This window comes from Antechinus flavipes, chromosome 3 (assembly GCF_016432865.1).
Source record: "Antechinus flavipes isolate AdamAnt ecotype Samford, QLD, Australia chromosome 3, AdamAnt_v2, whole genome shotgun sequence".
Taxonomy (NCBI): Eukaryota; Metazoa; Chordata; class Mammalia; order Dasyuromorphia; family Dasyuridae; genus Antechinus; species Antechinus flavipes.
Window position 1 is genome coordinate 306,143,667 of NC_067400.1, and position 19,418 is coordinate 306,163,084.

The 19,418-nt window shown below is 38.6% G+C and overlaps 2 protein-coding genes across 5 annotated transcripts in view; one reads left to right on the plus strand and one right to left on the minus strand.

Annotated features, from left to right (window-relative positions):
* The window catches only part of BOC (BOC cell adhesion associated, oncogene regulated), a 97,745-nt gene extending 88,496 nt beyond the window's left edge, over positions 1–9,249 (plus strand). For 2 of the 3 annotated variants that reach the window (XM_051985301.1, XM_051985302.1), the window contains exons 13-20: positions 91–272; positions 1,044–1,149; positions 1,755–1,877; positions 4,441–4,662; positions 5,597–5,823; positions 6,060–6,133; positions 7,030–7,223; positions 8,494–9,249. In XM_051985301.1, coding sequence (XP_051841261.1) covers positions 91–272; positions 1,044–1,149; positions 1,755–1,877; positions 4,441–4,662; positions 5,597–5,823; positions 6,060–6,133; positions 7,030–7,223; positions 8,494–8,681 — 1,316 coding nt within the window. In that variant the 3' untranslated portion in view covers positions 8,682–9,249. The remainder of the gene's footprint in view (positions 1–90; positions 273–1,043; positions 1,150–1,754; positions 1,878–4,440; positions 4,663–5,596; positions 5,824–6,059; positions 6,134–7,029; positions 7,224–8,493) is intronic. The other variant, XM_051985303.1, reaches the window with a different exon arrangement.
* CFAP44 (cilia and flagella associated protein 44) overlaps positions 8,908–19,418 on the minus strand; it is a 113,135-nt gene continuing 102,624 nt past the window's right edge. For both annotated transcript variants that reach the window (XM_051985300.1, XM_051985299.1), the window contains 3 exons: positions 19,254–19,414; positions 12,820–12,954; positions 8,908–9,904 (listed from right to left, as the gene is read on the minus strand). In XM_051985300.1, coding sequence (XP_051841260.1) covers positions 9,740–9,904; positions 12,820–12,954; positions 19,254–19,414 — 461 coding nt within the window. In that variant the 3' untranslated portion in view covers positions 8,908–9,739. The remainder of the gene's footprint in view (positions 9,905–12,819; positions 12,955–19,253; positions 19,415–19,418) is intronic.

The following is a 19,418-nucleotide window of genomic DNA, read 5'->3' on the forward strand; positions in this document are numbered from 1 at the left end:
ATCATCCAAGTCTGAGTTTTAGATTACAAAAGAAGTGGGGATTGCATGATCCCAAGCATCTTGCTCCAGTGAGTTTGTTTTTCCCATCAGGTACCTCATACAAGTTTCGCGTCCGTGCTCTGAACATCCTAGGAGAGAGTGAGCCCAGCGCTGCTTCCCGACCCTATATGGTATCAGGATACAGTAACCGTGTGTATGAGAGGCCTGTTACAGGGCCCTATATCACCTTCACTGATGCTGTCAATGAGACCACCATCATGCTGAAGTGGGTGGTAAGCAGCAACTTGGTTCTATTTCATCCAAAAAAATTTTTTTTATTTTGTAAAAAAATTTTTTTCATTTTTCATGAAAGGGGTGGAAGTTGACTTAAGAATGTTTAAACTACTGGAAAAACTTATTCTCTCATTTCCCAATTTAGGGTTTATACTAACTTCTTGAATAGTCTCTTGCTACTTCTTGTATGAGATGGATTTTTAATTTCTAATCCTTAGTGTGCTGTCTCCTGCCAGAAGTAATTTCCAAAAATTTTCTAAAACTTTTTTTGATTTCTCAGGCTACTCCTAAATTCTTGTATTATACCCTAATTGGGATTGAGAATTAGCTGATCTAAGGAGAAAATATGGGGTCCCTATGTAATAGCATCTACAATAGAATATATCTTGCAAACCTTGTCTGATAGACCTCCAAAAAGTAACCAAAGTCTCTAAATCCCCGTAATACATGGAATTTACCATTCAGGAGGCAAACAATGGTGATAGAAGTATCCCCACTTCTTTGATCACACACACACACACACACACACACACACACACACACGTAAGGAACCATCTCTGGGGACAGAATGAAATTTCTGCAGCATTTTTCAAGAAGCACATCGTTTTGAACTCTACTCTAGAAGTAGAAAAACTATGGTGGGGAAAACTTTATAAAGCCATATTCCATGTGAAGGAATGAAGCTCAGCCCTGAAGAGAAGTTTCCAAAACAACAGGGAGTTTGCTCTGACTGTTCCATTAATAGCTGGTTTCTCCTCCTTTCCTTCTAGTATAAATCAGCCAGCAACAACAACACCCCGATCCATGGCTTTTACATCTACTATCGCCCCACAGACAGTGACAATGACAGTGACTACAAGAAGGATGTAGTAGAAGGTAAGCCTCCAAAAGGTGATTAGTGGTTAGATTTTTCCCTCAGACATACACACGAAAAGCATATAAAATGTTCAGCTTGCAGTAATGAGCTTCTTAGATATAGATCCTTTTGATAACTGGTATCATCATATCCCCAGAGCTTGGGATCATGGAGAGCATGAGGCTGGGCTGCTTCCATGAGGAAGAGGCAGCATGGAACTGGGGGGAAAGGAAATATCCCTGGATTTGGAGTCTGAGGACCCAAGTCAGATCCCATTTCCATCACATACCTGAGGCAAGTCTATCAACTACTTGGAGCCTCAGTTTCCTCCTCTGTAAAACAGAAGTGTTACCTACAGAGACACACAAAGGGTTTCTTCCAGTTCTAAAGCTATGATTCCAGTGCCCTGTCTTATGATCTCTATCTGTTTTTTACATTTTTTTTTAATGATCTCTATCTGTGACTTCATTGCATGAATTGGTAGCGATACACAGACCCTGCCTCGGACACCTGTGCTGTTTAATAGAGTAGCGAGTTACCTTGGGGAAAGGCTTAGAAACTCCATTTAGAACCCATGAATAGCTGTGGCTCACCTTGTGACTATGAAGCATATTTTTTTCCCTAGGGGACCGCTACTGGCACTCCATCAGCCACCTGCAGCCAGAGACCTCTTATGACATTAAGATGCAATGCTTCAATGAGGGTGGAGAGAGCGAATTCAGCAATGTGATGATCTGTGAAACCAAAGGTACTTCTCTTCTCTGTGGTCCAACTCCATCCTTCACCATCTCATAATTCTTAGTGCTTGCATTTCAATAGGCAGCTAGGTGGCCCACTGAGTAGAGGGCTGGGTCTAGAATCAGGAAGATCTGAATTCAAATCCAGACTCATGCAACATCTTTCTCTCTCTTTTTTTTAATGTTATTCATCCTTCATTTTTATGTGTTTTTTTTTCAAAGAGGACCAATGACATCACAGGGGGATGCCTTGACTTGCCTGTAAATTAGATTTATGTGAAGCAGAATTACTTTAATTCACAGGAGGAGAAAATGGCATACCACTGCAGTATCTTTGCCAAGAAAACCCCATAGCTAGGAGTACTGTGGTCCACGGGGTCCCCGGACACAACTGAACAATAACTCCATTGCATTTCTGGAGGACATCAGAGTTTATAGAGTGCTTTGCATACATGATGTCATTTGCAGAGAAAAAGCAATCAATCTGTCATGCTGCAGTTCTAAAGTGAGGCAGCTTGGTGGGGGCGATTGCAGCCTCAGACTCTTACTGCTGAGAGACTGTGGGCAAATCACTTAATTTGTTTGCCTCAGTTTTCTTCAACTGTAAAATGGGGACAAAAGGAGCACCTGCCACCCAAGCTTTTTGTGAAGATCAATTTAGATAATAATTATAAAACATTTAGCACAGTGCCCGGCACTTACTGGGCACTTGATACAGGCTTGTTTTCTCCCTCCCCAATTCAGGATACCAGAGGAATTAGAGATTTGATCCATAGAGGTATCTTTTCTATCCACATGTTGAGACTTGGACTGTTTTCCCCAGCTCCCCTGCATTTGCTTTCAGTGAACTCCTGACTGGAGGAGAAGGATGATGTGCTCATAGCATCCTAAGTTGGAATTTGGAATGCATTTTTCCATACAAACTATCCTTTGAATATTGCTATTAAGCCTGTACCACTAAGGGTCAAATAGTCTTGTGGACTGATTTGGAAACATGATCATGTATCATTGTTTCTATGGGAAAATGCATTCTGAATACCAGATGATGGACTTAGAGGTGAACTTTTGGAATACATCCTGTGACCTATGTTAGGAGCTGCTGAGAATAATAATAACTCCCAGTGATTTTGAGCTGATAGATGTTGAGCCAAGAGCAATGGATCAGTTCTCACATCCCAGGACAAGGTTTCATTATCACTACTTTACAGATGGAGAAAGTGAGACAAAGCACATAAATAACACTTGCAGAGGAAATCAGGAGCTGGTAAGGAAAGTAGGAATGGAAGCCAGGAAAAGGACCTTTTGTCCTGTCACTAAGTCCAGTATTTTGTCCTCCTCAAGCTGGTGTGCCGTGCTGTAGCTTTAACTATCTAATAGTATGACCCAGAACTTGAAACCCGAAGCTTACCATTCCCCAGGACTGTTTTCCAATCACTGTTTGATTGTTTTCCAATCATTGTTTCGCTGATGCTCCCCCATATTAACCTACTAAGTAAACTGTGTAGATGATGATCTGTATATTCACTGAAGATTCTCCAGCTCTCTTGCTGCTCATAGAGAATCGTTGTGTAAATTCTCCCCTGCCAGTTCTTTGGTGGCTTTTACTGTTCTTCTCTGACTGGTGTGGGGGGCAAAAGGTCCACCACTCCTATTTATTTGCCCTCATGTAGTTTGAATGCCCATCACCATTCAGTTGCTGTGCTAACTGCATCATTCCCAGTTCATCATTTTTGGATTGCTGGACGCAAAAAATCTGAGATCCCAATGTGAAACACAAGTTTCAAATTTCTCAAATACTGAAATTTCTATTCAGCTACTCACATTGCTTACAAAATTTGGACACATTCTTAAAGAATATTGGGACCAGAGGTTTCCTGGTAAATGTTTAATAACCAGCTTTCCAGAGGGGGAAATATACTTATGACATACTTATTTAACTTTTTTTCCCTGAGGCAATTGAAGTTAAGTGACTTGCCCAGGGTCACACAGCTAGGAAGTGTGAAGTGTCTGAGATTTGAACTTTGGTCCTCCTGACTTCAGGGCTGGTGCTCTATCCCAGTGCTTCTCAAACTTTTGTTTTCAGTATCTTTATCCTATTGAAAAATTATTGAGGATCTCTCCAAAGCATTTTTGTTTATCTGGATTATTTTTATAGACATTTACCATATTTGAAATAAAAACTATTTTTTGAATTTGTAGACCCTCTAACAGGGTTTCAGAGATCCCCAGGAGTCTCTAGACCATACTTTGAGAACCACTGCATCCACTGCGCCACCGTATTTAACTTTCATTATTAACATTTTCTACATTGCTTTCTTAAGTCTAGAGAATCAGCAAAACAGCAAATCAAGTCCTGATTTACTGGTCATGTTCCATGGTGTGAATGTTCACACTGAAAGTGTAACTATAAGCTCCCAGAAGCTGGTATGGCCCGGCTTCAGCACAGCCCTGAATGTGACCTAACCATAGGAACCTGATCCCTGTTAATCCACATCTATACCCACAGAACATTCTGACTGATGGTGAGTGAATATCCAAGAACAATGATTGATTTTTTTAAAAATCTCTTTGCAGCCCGAAAGCCTTCTGGTCAGCCAGGCCGGCTCCTGCCCCCTACTGTGGCCCCCCCACCAATACTGCCCCCAGACCCAGGGGAGCGTCCTGGGGGCCCTGGAGCTATGGTGGCTCGCTCCAGTGATTTGCCCTACCTGATCGTGGGGGTAGTCTTGGGCTCAATCGTCCTCATCATCGTGGCCTTCATACCTTTCTGTTTATGGAGAGCATGGTCCAAACAAAGTAAGTGACTCTATGGGCAAGATGGGGATTACTTGTGCTAAGCTAGGAAGCCAGAGGGACTTAAAGAGCTGCCCAGGCAGTAGTGAGGGACCAGGATGGGCAGTGCTGTGCAGCCCATTGGGAGCTGATCGGGCCTTTGTACACCTCTGTTCCAGGGGTCGGGTCCCCCAGAAACCTTATAAGAAGATAAAGATGACTGAGACCCCAGCTCCATTAGAATGTGAGCTACCGGAGGACAAGGCTCATATTTTTGCCTTTATTTTGTATCCCTTGTCCTTAATCCAGGGTCTAACACGTATATAGTATGTCCTTAATAAATGCTTAATATGGGATTGCATAATAAGGGATTAAAGCCCATATTATGGGCCTAATAAATGATTGTTGACTGACTGAGTGACCCACCCTATTAATTAACCAACCCACCCTAATAATATAAATTAAGCTGATTTGATAATGTAAAGCTGTGTTCTTCCAATCCGCAATGCTTTTGTCTTTGCCTTATTTCTCTTGGCTCAAGCTTCTGATTTTACTCTCTGTTTTGACAACACCAGCTGCCTTTTTCTTTCTAAATCAGTTCTGCTCTTATTTTGTCTATTCAACCATTACCTTTGGTCAGCCCTCATAATCCATGTGTGTAAACTACAACAGACACAGGGAAAGCCTGTTTTCTCCCTGACCCCAAGCTGCCTCACCTTGTCTTCACTGACATGAAGAAGGAAGCCAGGAAGGTGGGAGAAAATAATGAGGCATTCCTGGGAGGAAATGGGGAACTCCCCCTCTGTATCTCTGGGAGAAATGCCAGCTCCTACTCCCTTTCTGTCACTGTGGCCGGCAGTTCCACTGGAAGACTCATTATGAAGCTTATGCAGGAGGCCCCCAAGCTGTCCCGTGTTCCCCAGTCTGAGAATACATCTCTCTTCAATTCTCCTTCCAGAGCAAACTGCCGACCTGGCTTTCCCTAGCACGGCGCTGCTGCCTTCCTCCTGCCAGTACACCATGGTGCCTCTGAGAGGGATCTCCGCCCCACGAGCCAACGGACAGCCCTACATCAACGGACAGCCCTACGTCAATGGTTTACATGTCAAGGGGGCCTGTCCCTCAGCCGGCCTGGGCTGTCCAGGTGTGAAAACTCAAGAGTACAGCCCAGGTGAACTTCAGCAGGTAACTCACACCTACTGAATTTGTGTGAGGTGATTAGGGTGCATTTTAGACCAACTAAGTGGAACTGTGGAGGGCTGGTTGTTGCCCCCAACCTCCTCATCTAACCTAACTGGACTCAATCGGGTTTTGCCCATGTTTTAAATCCCAGACTATCTTCATACTGAGACTAGATCTTGATGATGGGGCAAAGAATCCCAGATTCTCTAAGACTGTCTTGTCTTCTCATCTTTTAACAGCAGGATCATAACAGCAGCTTGCTGCAAGGAAAAATCCTTGGGAATGGACATGAGAAAAGCCACCAACCAATGAGGTAACCACCCCATCCTGCCATTTTGCTTCCTGAAACCGACATGATGGAAGCCAAGAATTCTTAGTTTACTCAATTTCAAAACTCCCCAAGTTTTCAGAACAGCCATTTTTGAGGGCCAAAATAACTGTCAAATTGTTTGCAATTCAAATGCTTCTGCCACTCTAGGACACCGGTTCTCTGTGTTACCTGGCTTGTGATGGTTTCCTAAAGACTTTCCTTTGCCTATAGGGCAGGTGCGTCCAATGTACATGTAGCTTGTGTGTCCTCTGGGTAGCTCAGATATATTCATGCATCCTCCCAAATGCTGTGGAAAGTGCCCTTGCCATGTTACTATGTAATTACACAAAACCAGGATGAGCATATTGAAATTTTATAGCAGACACAATGATATGGCATATGAATTAGGAATAGCTAAGTAATCCTCTTTTATACTGGTTTTCCCTTGATAATGATGGATACATGAACCTTCCAATATCTTGTCCTGATAGAATAAATGTAAGCTCATTGAGGGTGGAATTTCTTGTATAATTATCCAAAACCAAGATGACCGTATTGGAGTTTAATAGTAAACACAATGATATGATATATGAATTATGAATAGCTAAGTAATCCTCTCTTATACTGGCTTTCCCTTGAAAATGGATAATGAACCTTCCAAGGTCTTGTCCTGATAGAATGAATGTAAGCTCATTGAGGGCAGAATCTGGGTTTGTTTTTTGCTTTTGTTTTTATATCTCCAGTGTTATACCTATGGTGTACGTGCCCACAGAGTAGCAGACATTTAAGAAGTGCTTGAGGAACAAAGGATGCCCAAAGGAGGAGGGGACAAGAGAATTGTACTAAGGTTGAAAATCCATACCTTGCCTCACCTTCACGCTTGTTCTTTCGCCTCATAGAGAACCTGACTCGAGCCCTGAAGAGAACACCTTCCTGTACACTCTCCCAGATGACTCCACTCACCAGCTGCTTCAGTCCCATGATGAATGCTACCATCTTCAGGAACAACCGGCTGCCATCTGCCAGTCAGGGATAAGGAATACATCTGAAAGCCCTCGGCGGGAAGGACTGTGGGACTCTCCATTTCATCCAGGTCTGTGGCAGAGTAAAGTTCTATCCTTGATAGGATATAGTGGGGCATTCTCCATAGCTTTTAAACTGAGAGGAAATGGAAGAAAAGGGGTGGAACTCTGGCAAGAAGTGCAGAGGGGGAGTTCCAGGTAGATCATATTGTAACACTGCAGGTGTTGGGCCATGCTGACCAGTAAGAACAGAAACATCCCATGGCAGCAAAGTAGGAAGCTCTCCTGGACTACGAGTTTCAGGGTTATTATCAAATTACTGTTGCCTTTTCTCACATTGAGGCAGCCTCTAATCACCCACAAATACACTGCCCTGTTGTGTCTTGTTTCTTAATTAAGGAATAAGGTTTACATTAATCAGTGAAACAGGAGCCAAAGTCTTACAAATAACATAATAATAACTCTTTGTGCTGCCTTTTCTTCAAGTTCCTTAAAGCCATTCCTATTTCTGCTTTCTTTGGCCTAGTCTTCCAAAGGATTTAGTAAAAGTTGGGGACTTGGGGAATATTGCCAATTATCATTTTATTGAGTAGCTATAGCATGCTTCTGAATAATGTACAGGACACAGGCCTTACCCAGCTTGGAGATTATTATTTTTTAAACTTAATTCTATTTTTCAGTTAACAAGCACTTATTTTCTTTCCCTCCCATCCCTTCCTATTTGAAAAAAAAAAAAGAAAAAAGTTTCAACAATAGGTATAGCCAAGCAAAACAATTTTGCACATCGCTTATGTCCAGAAATCAGTGTCTTTAGTCCATTACCTCTCAGTCAGAAGATGGATAGTGTTCTTCATCATGAGTCCTTTGGTACTTTTTTGGACATGATATTATAAAAAGGCTGAAGTTGGCTTCACATGAAATCCCTTTGGCTTGGGGATAATTAAATGTCAAATAGGAATAATTAATCATGGGGATGTGAATAGCTTGGGAGAGAAAGAGCCCTCTGGGGCTAGGAGCTGTTAAAATGTTGCTAGGATTTCTTCAGAATTGTTTTTTTCAAAAAAGCCTTTGCTCCTGAGTTTGGGAATATGTTCCTTCTGCCACAGAAATATTTAGGTATGTCCCAGATAATAGTGGCTCTTTCTCTACATCTATGAAATGGCTAATTGGGGAAGATCATTTTGGAATATATAACAAACAAGATTTATGTTACATGCAAATCTGACCTTTCAGGGCCAGATTAACTGTCTTCTATTACTGATAGGTGGAATAATTTATCAGGCTACACTTTGATTCTTTTTAGTGCTTGGATTTTAATTTTCCTTCCTTTTCTCACCTTAGGTCCACCTTGCTGCCTGGGTCTCGTGCCAGTTGAAGAAGTGGATAGCCCTCACTCCTTGCAAGTCAGAGGAGGAGAATGGTGTCCTCACCACCCCCCAGGCACCTATTTAGGACAGGACCCTGGAAGGAGACTCTCATCCAGCCCACCAATACATGTGTCTTTTGAGACTCCACCTCCCACAATTTAGGCTAAAGCCACTTCCCTGAAAAGACTACATTGTTTTAAAGAGACAGAGAAAAATGGGTATTTATTTTTCTATTACAGCCATATTTATATATTTATGCACTTGTAAATAAATGTATATGTTCCTTAACATACTGGAGAGACATATGGAATCCCATCCAGTGAAGTGTACCGGGTTAAAGCCGCAGTTTGAGAAGAAAAAAGCAAGAGAGATTATCAACAGACACATACTGGGTACAGAAGCAACCTTTTATTTCCAACTTTCACAACTACCAGGGATAATCCCAAGTGCCCATTAGGAAAAAAGGAAAGGAAAACATATATTAGGCACATCCTCTGTGAGAGCTAAACATGGTTGATCATAACACATAATGGAGGAAAAAAAAATCCAACTCAACAGATCGGCTGAATTTGGTACAACAGGAAGTGATTTTTTCATGGTATGACCAGGAGAACAGACTAAAATGTGTACAGTACTTTTAACAAACCTTCCAGATTCAATAATCTGTGGCTACATAGCTCTGTAAAAACAAACACGTAACTTCTAAATAAATGTTTAGTCTTCTCTCTAACCTTTAGTTTGATCATTTATAAAAACTCTTCAGGAAAATGAATCCATATCTTTTCTAAGTGTTTCTTAAAGCATCTTTTCTGAATATATGAAGAACCAGAAAGATCTATTTATGAAATGTTCAGATCTATCTTCCCAAGATGAGATTGGGAAGAGGAAGCACACATTGCTGATTTTTCTTGCTTATTAAACTTTAAAAGAGCTGTTGTTTGGGACTTTTATCCAGAATGACTTTAGCTGCTGATTCTGCATGGGAGACTCTCAAGCTGGAATCTGGGCCTCGAGCTTTTTCAAGGAATAGCATGTAGATAGGACATGATAAATTTTAACAAACAAGACTGATCCCCTTTTATTTGGATGAGTGTGTGTATGTGTGTGTGTATGTACATACATTTTCCCTTACAGATATCATCAGGTAGGAGAAACAAGTCTTAGTGATATACTTGGAGAGGATAGATAGGAAAACAGCAATTAATAAGGTACACTTTTATTTAATGGGGATTATTAATTGGTGGGAGGATAAGACCACCTTTCCTGCGCAAGATAGCAATTTCTTCCTTCAAAGCTAGAATCTTTTCAGCCTGGATTTGGATCAGTTCGGTGATCTTCTCCCTAGCCAAAATGTCTGCTTTCCGAAGACCCTGGAAGGCATTGCCCTGTTGGGGGGAAAAAAACCACATTCTATCTGATTTATTCCCATTTGAAAAATGATAATTTTTTTCTCTCTTCTACCACTTAACAAAAGAGCCTTCCTAACAGATAAATAGAGTCTTAAATTGAGGGATCTATCTAAAAAGAAATATCTTTCAGAGTATAATGGATAGAGCCTCAGAAAGGCCCAAGTTAAAATATGCTCTTAAACACTTGTATGATCTTATGTCTGCCTCAAGTTCTCCATCTGTAAATGGGGATAATAATAACTTCCTCCCAGGGTTACTAAAAGAATAAAACAATATTTTGAAAGTGTTATGTCAATCCATAATTCTAGTACTTTTGCCAAGAAAACCCCAAATGGGGTTATGAAGAGGCAGACACAACAACTCAACAAAACAACATCCCTAGTTAAAGAGTCTTATAAACATAAAGACAAATTAAGGGACATTGTATATATAAAAATGACACTAATAAAATATCCTAGTCCTGAGTTGGAAAATTTGGATAATTATCAGTCAGACACTTGTTTTAAATAAAATTTTAAATGTACTCCCCTAATATATTTCTGTGCTTTTTCTACTGGTTTCTCCCCATACCAAGAATTCTCTTCCTCTCAGTTCCCCTACCTTTTTAAAGAATAATATCCAATCTCACATTAGATTCTTCATCATCCTCACTCTCATTAGCTACTAGTGACTTCTCCTCTTGAGAATTCCTTGCATCTGTCCTGTATTTCTTGTAAGTATCTAGTGATTTTTTCATGAGACTATAAGCCCCTCGAAAGCAGAGATTTTTTTTTTAATCCTTAGCAGAGTGCTTGGCAAATAATAAGCATTCTAAACATGCTTGTTGATTTAATCTAATGACCCTCTCTCTCTCTCTCTTTTTTAAAATAATATTTTATTTTTCCAAATGCATGCAAAGATAATTTTCAACATTCTCCTTTGCAAAATCTTGTATCCAAAATTTTCTCCCTCTTCTCCCCAAGAAGTAAGCAATCCAATATAGGTTAAATATGTGCAATTCTAAACATATTTCCATATTTGTCATGCTGTACAAAATTCATATCAAAAGAAAAAAACCAAGCAAACCACCACCAACAACAAAAGGTGATGTTTTCCACATTCAGTCTCCATAGTTTTCTATCTGGATATGGATGTCACTTTCCATGACAAGTCTATTGGAATTAGATAATCCTGTTAACAATGATACATTCCCAACTTTATAATTTCTGATAATGATACTTTGAACCTCCTACTCCCCCAGCTGACAGTCATAATCTAATGATCCTTCATTTGAAGTATGATCCTTAATTTTACATTAACAAATAAAAGAACTTTATTTGGATTTCATTTACCAGAGAGAATATGGCCATTTCTGTTCAACCATAAACACCTTGTTCTAGCCCTTATCATTGTTTGTGTAGCCTACTTTAAAAGCCTCCTCTAACTCTTCTTGTATTCAAGAAGAGTCAGCTTTTTAATTTATCCTATCCAATGCCCCAGACTAATTACTTCTAACTAATAAATATTTGCTGAGCTTTCACTTCATTCAAGGCACCTTAGTAGGTGCTAATCCTTCTAAAATACTGCTTGGATGGTACTACCTACTTTGCTGAAAAACTTTCATTATTTCCCTACTGTCTATAGGATGAAAGTCTAAACTGCAAGTTTCCCCATAAGTTGACCTCACGCTCATCACTTGAACACAACTGGTACTATAGGGTTTTTTTTTCACCTGTCAGTTCATCTTTACCTTACCTATTACCACTTCTCCTAAAGCACTTGCTCCTTCCCTCCCTCCATCCAAATTCTCTTCTTTTAAGTCTCAATTTGAATTATTATTTCTCTTCAGTAAAGGTTTCCTTGAATTTAAGCCAGAAATGATGATCTTAACTTCCTCTGAACATCTATAGCCGTTAATTTGCAGCTAATAAGTCTTCTTAAATTGCTAGAGTGGATTGTCAGTCAGAAAGCAGTTATTAATCACTTTCTATGTATGAGGCATTGTGCTAAGTCCTCAGCTATAAAGAAAGGCAAAAACGTAATTTTTGCTCTCAAGGGGTTCTTCTTGTACTACTATTTAACTCAACATATTTATGCATCATTTCCCACCTCCAAATAGATTTAAACTCTCTGAAAACAGGGACTTTGTCTTAAACAGGTGATCTTCAGTTTTCAACAATTCACAAGCTGCCAATTTATATGTTATCCAACAAACATTTATTAATGTGCTTTGTAAGGTAATGTCTTCTAAACAAATAAAGGAATAAAAGGAAAAAAAAATCCCAATAGTTCCAATTCCTTCTACTGGAGATAAATTATATGTATAATATGGACCTGGTTACCACAATATCAGCAAGGATGGTGGTACAATGGACAAAAGTAGCAAAGTTGGGAAAAAAGCTGATTTTGGGAGGAAAGATAACAAGTTCCATTTGGGACATATTAAGTTAGAGCTATTATGAGATCATAAGTAATTTTGGACTAGAGTTTAAGTGAGAAATTATGGCTAAATATATACTATATATATATCACATATATATACATACATATATATGTGTATATATATATGTACTAGATATATAGATTTTATATATATACTAGATATAAAGATATATGCTACATATATATAGTATATATATATATATACACATATGTGCCTAGGGGAACCATTAAATCCATGGAGATAGTGAGTTCTGTGGAGAGAGGGTATCGAGAAAGTAGTAGTGCCTAGGAAAGAATGCTGGAAGACATCCTTGTGTTCAGTAATATGACTGAAAAGTCAAGGAGGAGAGAGTACCAAAGAGAAGGTAAAGTGTCCCTGCATTCAACAGTCACCAGCAGACTTACCAACCCTTTGGATTCTACTCAAAGATGCCAACAGAGTGCCAAGCAACACTAGGGCAGAAGCATACCTGCTGAGCTTGCAGTGTATTCAGACGGCTTTCGAGCTTCTGCTTTTCAATACATAACTCATTCATTTGCTGAAGTTTCTTAGTGTGTTCCTTCGTCTTCATCATCAGGTCCCAGCGCACTTTAGAAACCTTTTCCTGGAATATCAAGAAGACAGAAAAGAAAGTAAGTAAAAAAGAGCTGGAAAGAATGGGAGACATAATCAGATGTGAACTACAAAAATCACAATGCAAATGGAAGAGGTCAATGCACTTAGGAAAATGAATAAGGAATACTCTCATGTCCCAGGCAGCCGGGTATGGTGGATAGAGCTGCTGGGCCTGGAGTCAGGAGGACTCAAATCCAGCCTCAGACATTTCCTTGCTGTGTGACTGGGCAAGTCACTTAACCTGTTTGCCTCAGGTCCATCATTTATAGAATGAGCTGGAGAAGGAATATCTTTGCCAAGAAGATGAAGCCACGAAGAATTGGACATAACTGAAAATGACTAAACAAACTCATGCCATCTGGTTTGATTTTAGGAAAGGTCATAAAATAAGTATATTCAGGAATAGAAATAGGTATGAGACAATACACACATATATTTAAATGGCCTTCAGAGAAGCAACAAGGAAGAAGTATTGCTTTTGAACATGAGTTCAAGTCTTGTCTCTAACACATACAAATTGTATAATCTTGAGCAAATCATTTTAATTCTTTGTACCTCAGTGAAGTAGATTCCATCTTTAAAAAGAGGGAGTTAGACTAGACAGTTTCTAATCCCCTTTCTGTTCTAAAGCTTTGAGAAATGTGATCTGAAAATATAAAAATGATTAATATTCTCTGGGTGGAGACCTAAGTGAATTAGCAATTTACTTATATATATAAAAAAATTATGTTAACTGTGGAATGCAGCATATAAAGCCTGGATTTTATGTGTCAGGAGGTAAAAAAAAAATTCAGCTATATACCATGGGTGTTAGGTTCAGTTCTGGTTTTTTCCTAATTGCATATTTGAACCCAGGCTTAATCATTTATTAATCTTTGTGAATCTTCATTTTCCCTTCTTAAAGTGAAAGGGTGGACTAGTTTCAGTTCTAAAATTCTAGAGGGCCATTTCAAATCTATGGTATAACATAACTAATAATAATAATAATAATAATACCTAAGAACAATAACTAGCATTTAAATAGTGCTTTAAAGTTTTCCAAACACTTTATTAAGAATTAAGTATAGACTTGGTAATTGAACTAAATACAGGAAGGCAGAAAGTTCCCTATTCTCCAAATATTCACAAATTCTAATGTGAATTACCTGAAAATAATATATCATTTTAATCTATGTAATATTATATATTATGTAGATTACATAATATATCATATTATATGTATTTTGATCTTAATTATAAATAATCATAAATAAAATATATTTAATCTATATAATATTATGTATTACATAATATATAATCTATATAACTAGATCAGAAATGGGGACTGTTCAACCTGCAAGTAGTATAATGTCCATGAAATCATTTGGTCTGGCCCTGCCAAGATAACTGCAGATGATAAAGAGCTGAAAATTATACACAACAACCTCCCATTGCTTGAGTTTTTATGTTGATTATTTTATATGGCCTGAGAATGAATATCCAAATGGCTCTTGGCAGAAAAAAGGTTCCCAACTCCTGAACTAGATATATGCAAAATACAAAGAGAGTAGATGAAGCTAGTATTAAAGGGAAAGACTTTGCAAATCACTGGGAGAGGCTCTCTTCAGAAGGTGGGATTGGAGCTGAGTTTTTAAGGAAGCCAAGAAAACTAAAAAGATGAGGTTGGGGAGCAGTACCCTCTAGTCATGGGAGTAACTGATGTAGAGGCACATAGACAAGAATGGAGAGTCAAATCTGCAATATTTCCAGAAGCCAAATTATAAAGGGCTTTGAATACTAGATAGAGGACTTAACATTTAATGCTGAAAGTATTTTCAGCAGAGTTTGTTCATTAGGGAATGAGTGACATGATCAGATTTATGCTTTAGAAAGATCATCTTGGCAGCTGAGTGAAAAATAGATTGAAGTGGGGAAAGACTTGAAGCAGAGAAACTAGTTAGAAAGCTAATGTGGTAATTCAAGTAAATGGTGATAATGACCTGAACTAAAGTGTTCCCAGTATGAATGGAAGGAAGGAGAGATATGCAAAAGATACTGTATGAATACATAAATAACATGATTTGATAACTAATTGAATACATGGAGTGAGTGCAAGGCAGGAGTTAAAAATGACACTAAGATGGGAGTCTGGATCCCTGGGAGGATAGTGGTACTTTCTACAGTCTTTAAGAAATCTGGGGAGAAGGGAGGATTTGGGGTTCAATAGATAACATGTTCCCTTTTGCATATATTGAGTTTGAAATGCCTCCAGGGCATCTAGTTTGAGATGTCCAAAGGCATTCAGTAATGTGGGATCTTTATTATGTTTAGGAATGACCAAATAATGAATGAATAAATGACATGGGATACTTCAGGCCTAACAGATAGTGAGAATAGTGCTCAGAAAAGAAACCAGAGCTCAGTGCCTAGATCTGAGAATCATCTGCAACAAAATGGTAGCAGAATCCTTGGGAGCTGATACTATCACCAAGTAAAATTATATAAAGAGGGAAAAGTGCACAGGTTAGCAGGCAGGATAAAAATACAGGAAATATAACCAAAGAACAATTAGTAGGAAAAGAAAGTAGAGAAACATCACAAAAAGCTACAGAGAAAATACTATTCAGGACAAGGTGAACAGCAGTGTCAAAGACTGCAAAGAGGTTCAGAAGGATGAAGATTGAGAAAAGATTTGTCAATTAAGAAATCAATAGTGACTTTTGAGAGAGAAATGTAATAGAGGTTGAGTGCAATGATTCACAAAATAGAAGAGGACAGGTGATGGTGAAAGGAGACTAAAGACAAATTTCACCAGATCTAAATTTTATCGGTTTTCTCATCTGTAAAATGGGGATAATAATAGTACCTACTTTGTCATGGTTGTTGTAAGGATAAAATGGGATAGTATTTGTAAAATGCCTTGTAAACCTTAAAACACTGTATAAATGCCCCATCCTAAGTGTCCTTCAGATCTGAAATGTCTTACTGACACATAAGCAAGGTTCTCCATTTCTCAAAAGATTCTAAAGAGTTTAATAGGCTCCAAAAGGTGACCCCCAGTCACTGAGGAGGGAAGCCCACAAGAGTCATTCATTCATGGTTTGATCATTCCTAAACACAATGAAGGCATAAATCTATTGAAAAACAGAAATAGAAGGTTTCGTGTTCTCCACATCTATTTCTATCTGAACAACCAGACCATTGATTCATCCGTACTGAGTTCTGAGCTTCCCATCTGGATATGTGTGAGCTTCCAGTGGGTCCCCATCATTCATTTATTCTTGTTTTTTGAGTTCATTTCATTTGTTTTTAGCACTTAGGAGATTACTACAAATTGGTTGGGGACATCATTTGTGACTCAGAAACAAGGAGCCCTTTTCAATTACTTGCAAACAATTCTCTTTCTGTCTTACTCAACAGCCACAAATACCACTTCTGGAATATACTGGGTATCACAATTTATAAGACATTGACAAACAAGAGTGTGCCCAAAGGAAGGTAACCAAGACAATGAGAGGCATGGAAATTGTATCAAATGACAAATGGTCAAGGAAACAAGGGATGAGATGAGATGAGAAGAGATGACTTAATGAGTAGCATGTGCCCTTCTTAGCAGTACTGAGCTAAAAACATCCTGACCACTAGACCTGTTTTTTTTCTTCTTTTTAATAGCTTTTTATTTACAAGATATATGCATGGGTAATTTTTCAGCAATGACAGTTGCAAATCCTTTTGTTCCAACTTTTCCCCTCCTTCCCCCCACTCCTTCCCCTAGATGACAGGTTGACCAATATATGTTAAATATGTTAAAGTATAAGTTAAATAAAATATATGTATACACGTCCAAACAGTTAATTTGCTGTACAAAAAGAGTTGGACTCTGAAATAGTGTACAATTAGCCTGTGAAAGAAATCAAAAATGCAGGCAGACAAAAATAGAGGGATTGGGAATTCTATGTAGTGGTTCATACAGATCTGTTTTTTCAAATAGATTATACATACATTGTTATTGGGCTAACAAACTTGACCATTGATACTTTCTTCCTTATTTAATACACCTGCTCAGACTTCGACAACAAACTTACAGAAAGAGCAAATCTGACACTCAGCAATTGTTCCTGTTGCCTCTCACATTGATATTGTCATTGGCCTGCCCATCTTATCTCTATAAGAGTTTTCCACTTGAAAAACACCTTCTCCCTCACATAATCTCCCTTGTACCAAATCCAGACTGCAAGATCTGAATGATTAAATTTCTTGTCCAGGATCACACAGCTGGGATGTGTCTGAGACGTAAGCTCAGAACTCAGTAGGGATGAATCAGTGGTCAGGTCATCTTAGAGTTGAGACATTGGACTTGAAATTAGGAAGATTCTACTTTAAAACCAGCCTCAATGCCTTTGATCTAAATCCAATATACTTTCCACTGGACTGTGCTACTTCCCAAATCTTAGATCAAGAGGATATAGATTCAAATCCTGCAGCAACTAGCTCCTGCCTGTGTGAGACCTTGGCCATCCCAACTTGTGTCTGCTTAAGGAAGGAGACCCAAGTATCCTAGAAGGTCCTTTCTAGCTTTTCCTCCTGTGTTCCTGTGAATCCTAAGCCACATTTTAAGTGGAAGAGGGCAGAAATAGTTGGTTACAGAAAGACAAATACCACTATTAGGGAAAAATCAAAGCTATCTAACAATAAAACAGGCTATCTTAAAAAATAAAAAAAAATAGAAAACCTTCCTATCACTAGAAAGTTTTGAACCAAAGCTGTGACTAGTGTGTTAGAGAGTCTATTAGGAAGATTAATGTATTATATATAAAGATAAGCTAGATGACCTCTATGATGTCTATGCCTTAAGATTCTATGATTCTTAAAAGCTTGTCAGTTTCACTATCATATTTTTCTATTTTTCAGAGAAATGATGACTTATTGAAGGAAATGGGAACTTTTAAAAAATAATTATAACTTTTTATTGACAGAACCCATGCCTGAGTAATTTTTTTACATTATCCCTTGCACTCACTTCTGTTCTGACTTTTCTCCTCCCTCCCTCCACCCCCTCCCCTATATGGCAAGCAGTCCTATATATGTTAAATATGTCATAGTAAATCCTAGATACAATATATGTGTGCAGAACTGAACAGTTTTTTTATTGCATAGGAAGAAATGGATTCAGAAGGTAAAAATAACCTGGGAAGAAAAACAAAAATGCAAACAGTTTATATTCATTTCCCAGTGTTCTTTCTTTGGGTGTAACTGCTTCTGTCCATCCTTGGTCAATTGGAACTGAATTAGATCTTCTCTTTGTTGAAGAAATCCAGGAAGTAGGAAATTTTAGGGATGGATCTAGATTCCAATTAAATTCACCCTGGATTTATTGCCTTTTCTCTTTATTATAAATAAGAGAGAAATAAAAATGAAGAATCTTGAAGATGGTGCAAGAATAAATGTCAGGGTCACCGAGCTTCAGTGGGTCCCCATCATTAGATGCCATCAGTGTGCATCATTGAGCAACCATTGACACCCCTAAAGGAAGTGATTACTTCTAAGAATGCAACTGTTCTAGACTCCACAGAAACACAGACCCATGAGTGCCAGTTCTTTTGGTATTTTCTATGCCTCTGGTCTCAGGTAGCTTAATAGTCCATAGGACTCCTCCCAAGAAACACACCTGGAGCACAAAGTGGCAGATACCCAGGCATATGTCAGGAACCAGCTGAGTAACTCAACCCACAGCCATTTTGTTCCGCTGATGTGGCCATACTTGCCTCATCATCCTCCAAAACTATTACTATTATTCAAAGGCACATGAGGACTATGTCAAATACTATCAGGGAAAGTGCCATTCCTGTGGATGGATAGTTCTGGCAGAAAAATTGGTATATGCCTATGGGTACTGCCTTGCTATCTCCACAGATAATAATAATAATAGCTACCATTCACATCACAGCTACCATGTATTTAGGCACTGTGCTAAATATTTTATAAATATTATCTCATTTGATCTTTATAACAATTCTGAGAGAGTTGGTGCAATCATTATCCCTTTTTTTACAAATGAGGAAACTAAGGCAAAAAAATCAAGTGATTTGTCCAGAGTCACACAGGAGGTTAGATTTTAATGCATGTTTTCCTGATTTCAGACTCAGTATTCTAGCCACCACATGCTTCCTTTTATAGTATTAACACCAGGACTCAGGTGTTCCCATAATTTCCTTCCTGTGATAAATGCAAATATTAAGGAAAGTGATCAGGAGTTATTTAACCAAAGCTGATAGATAGGTAGTGTGGAGCAGCATTCTTGAACATTACCTCCCAGTTCCTTATCTCCTTTGCATTTGCCAATTCTTTCTTCATTTTCTTGATCCTTAGTTCTTCAAGTTTTTTATTAACGGAGAGTGTTTGAAGGGCTTCCAGATTTATCTCTTTCCCAAACTTGTCAATCATCAGCTGAGTAACTGTCTCCTTCATTTCTAA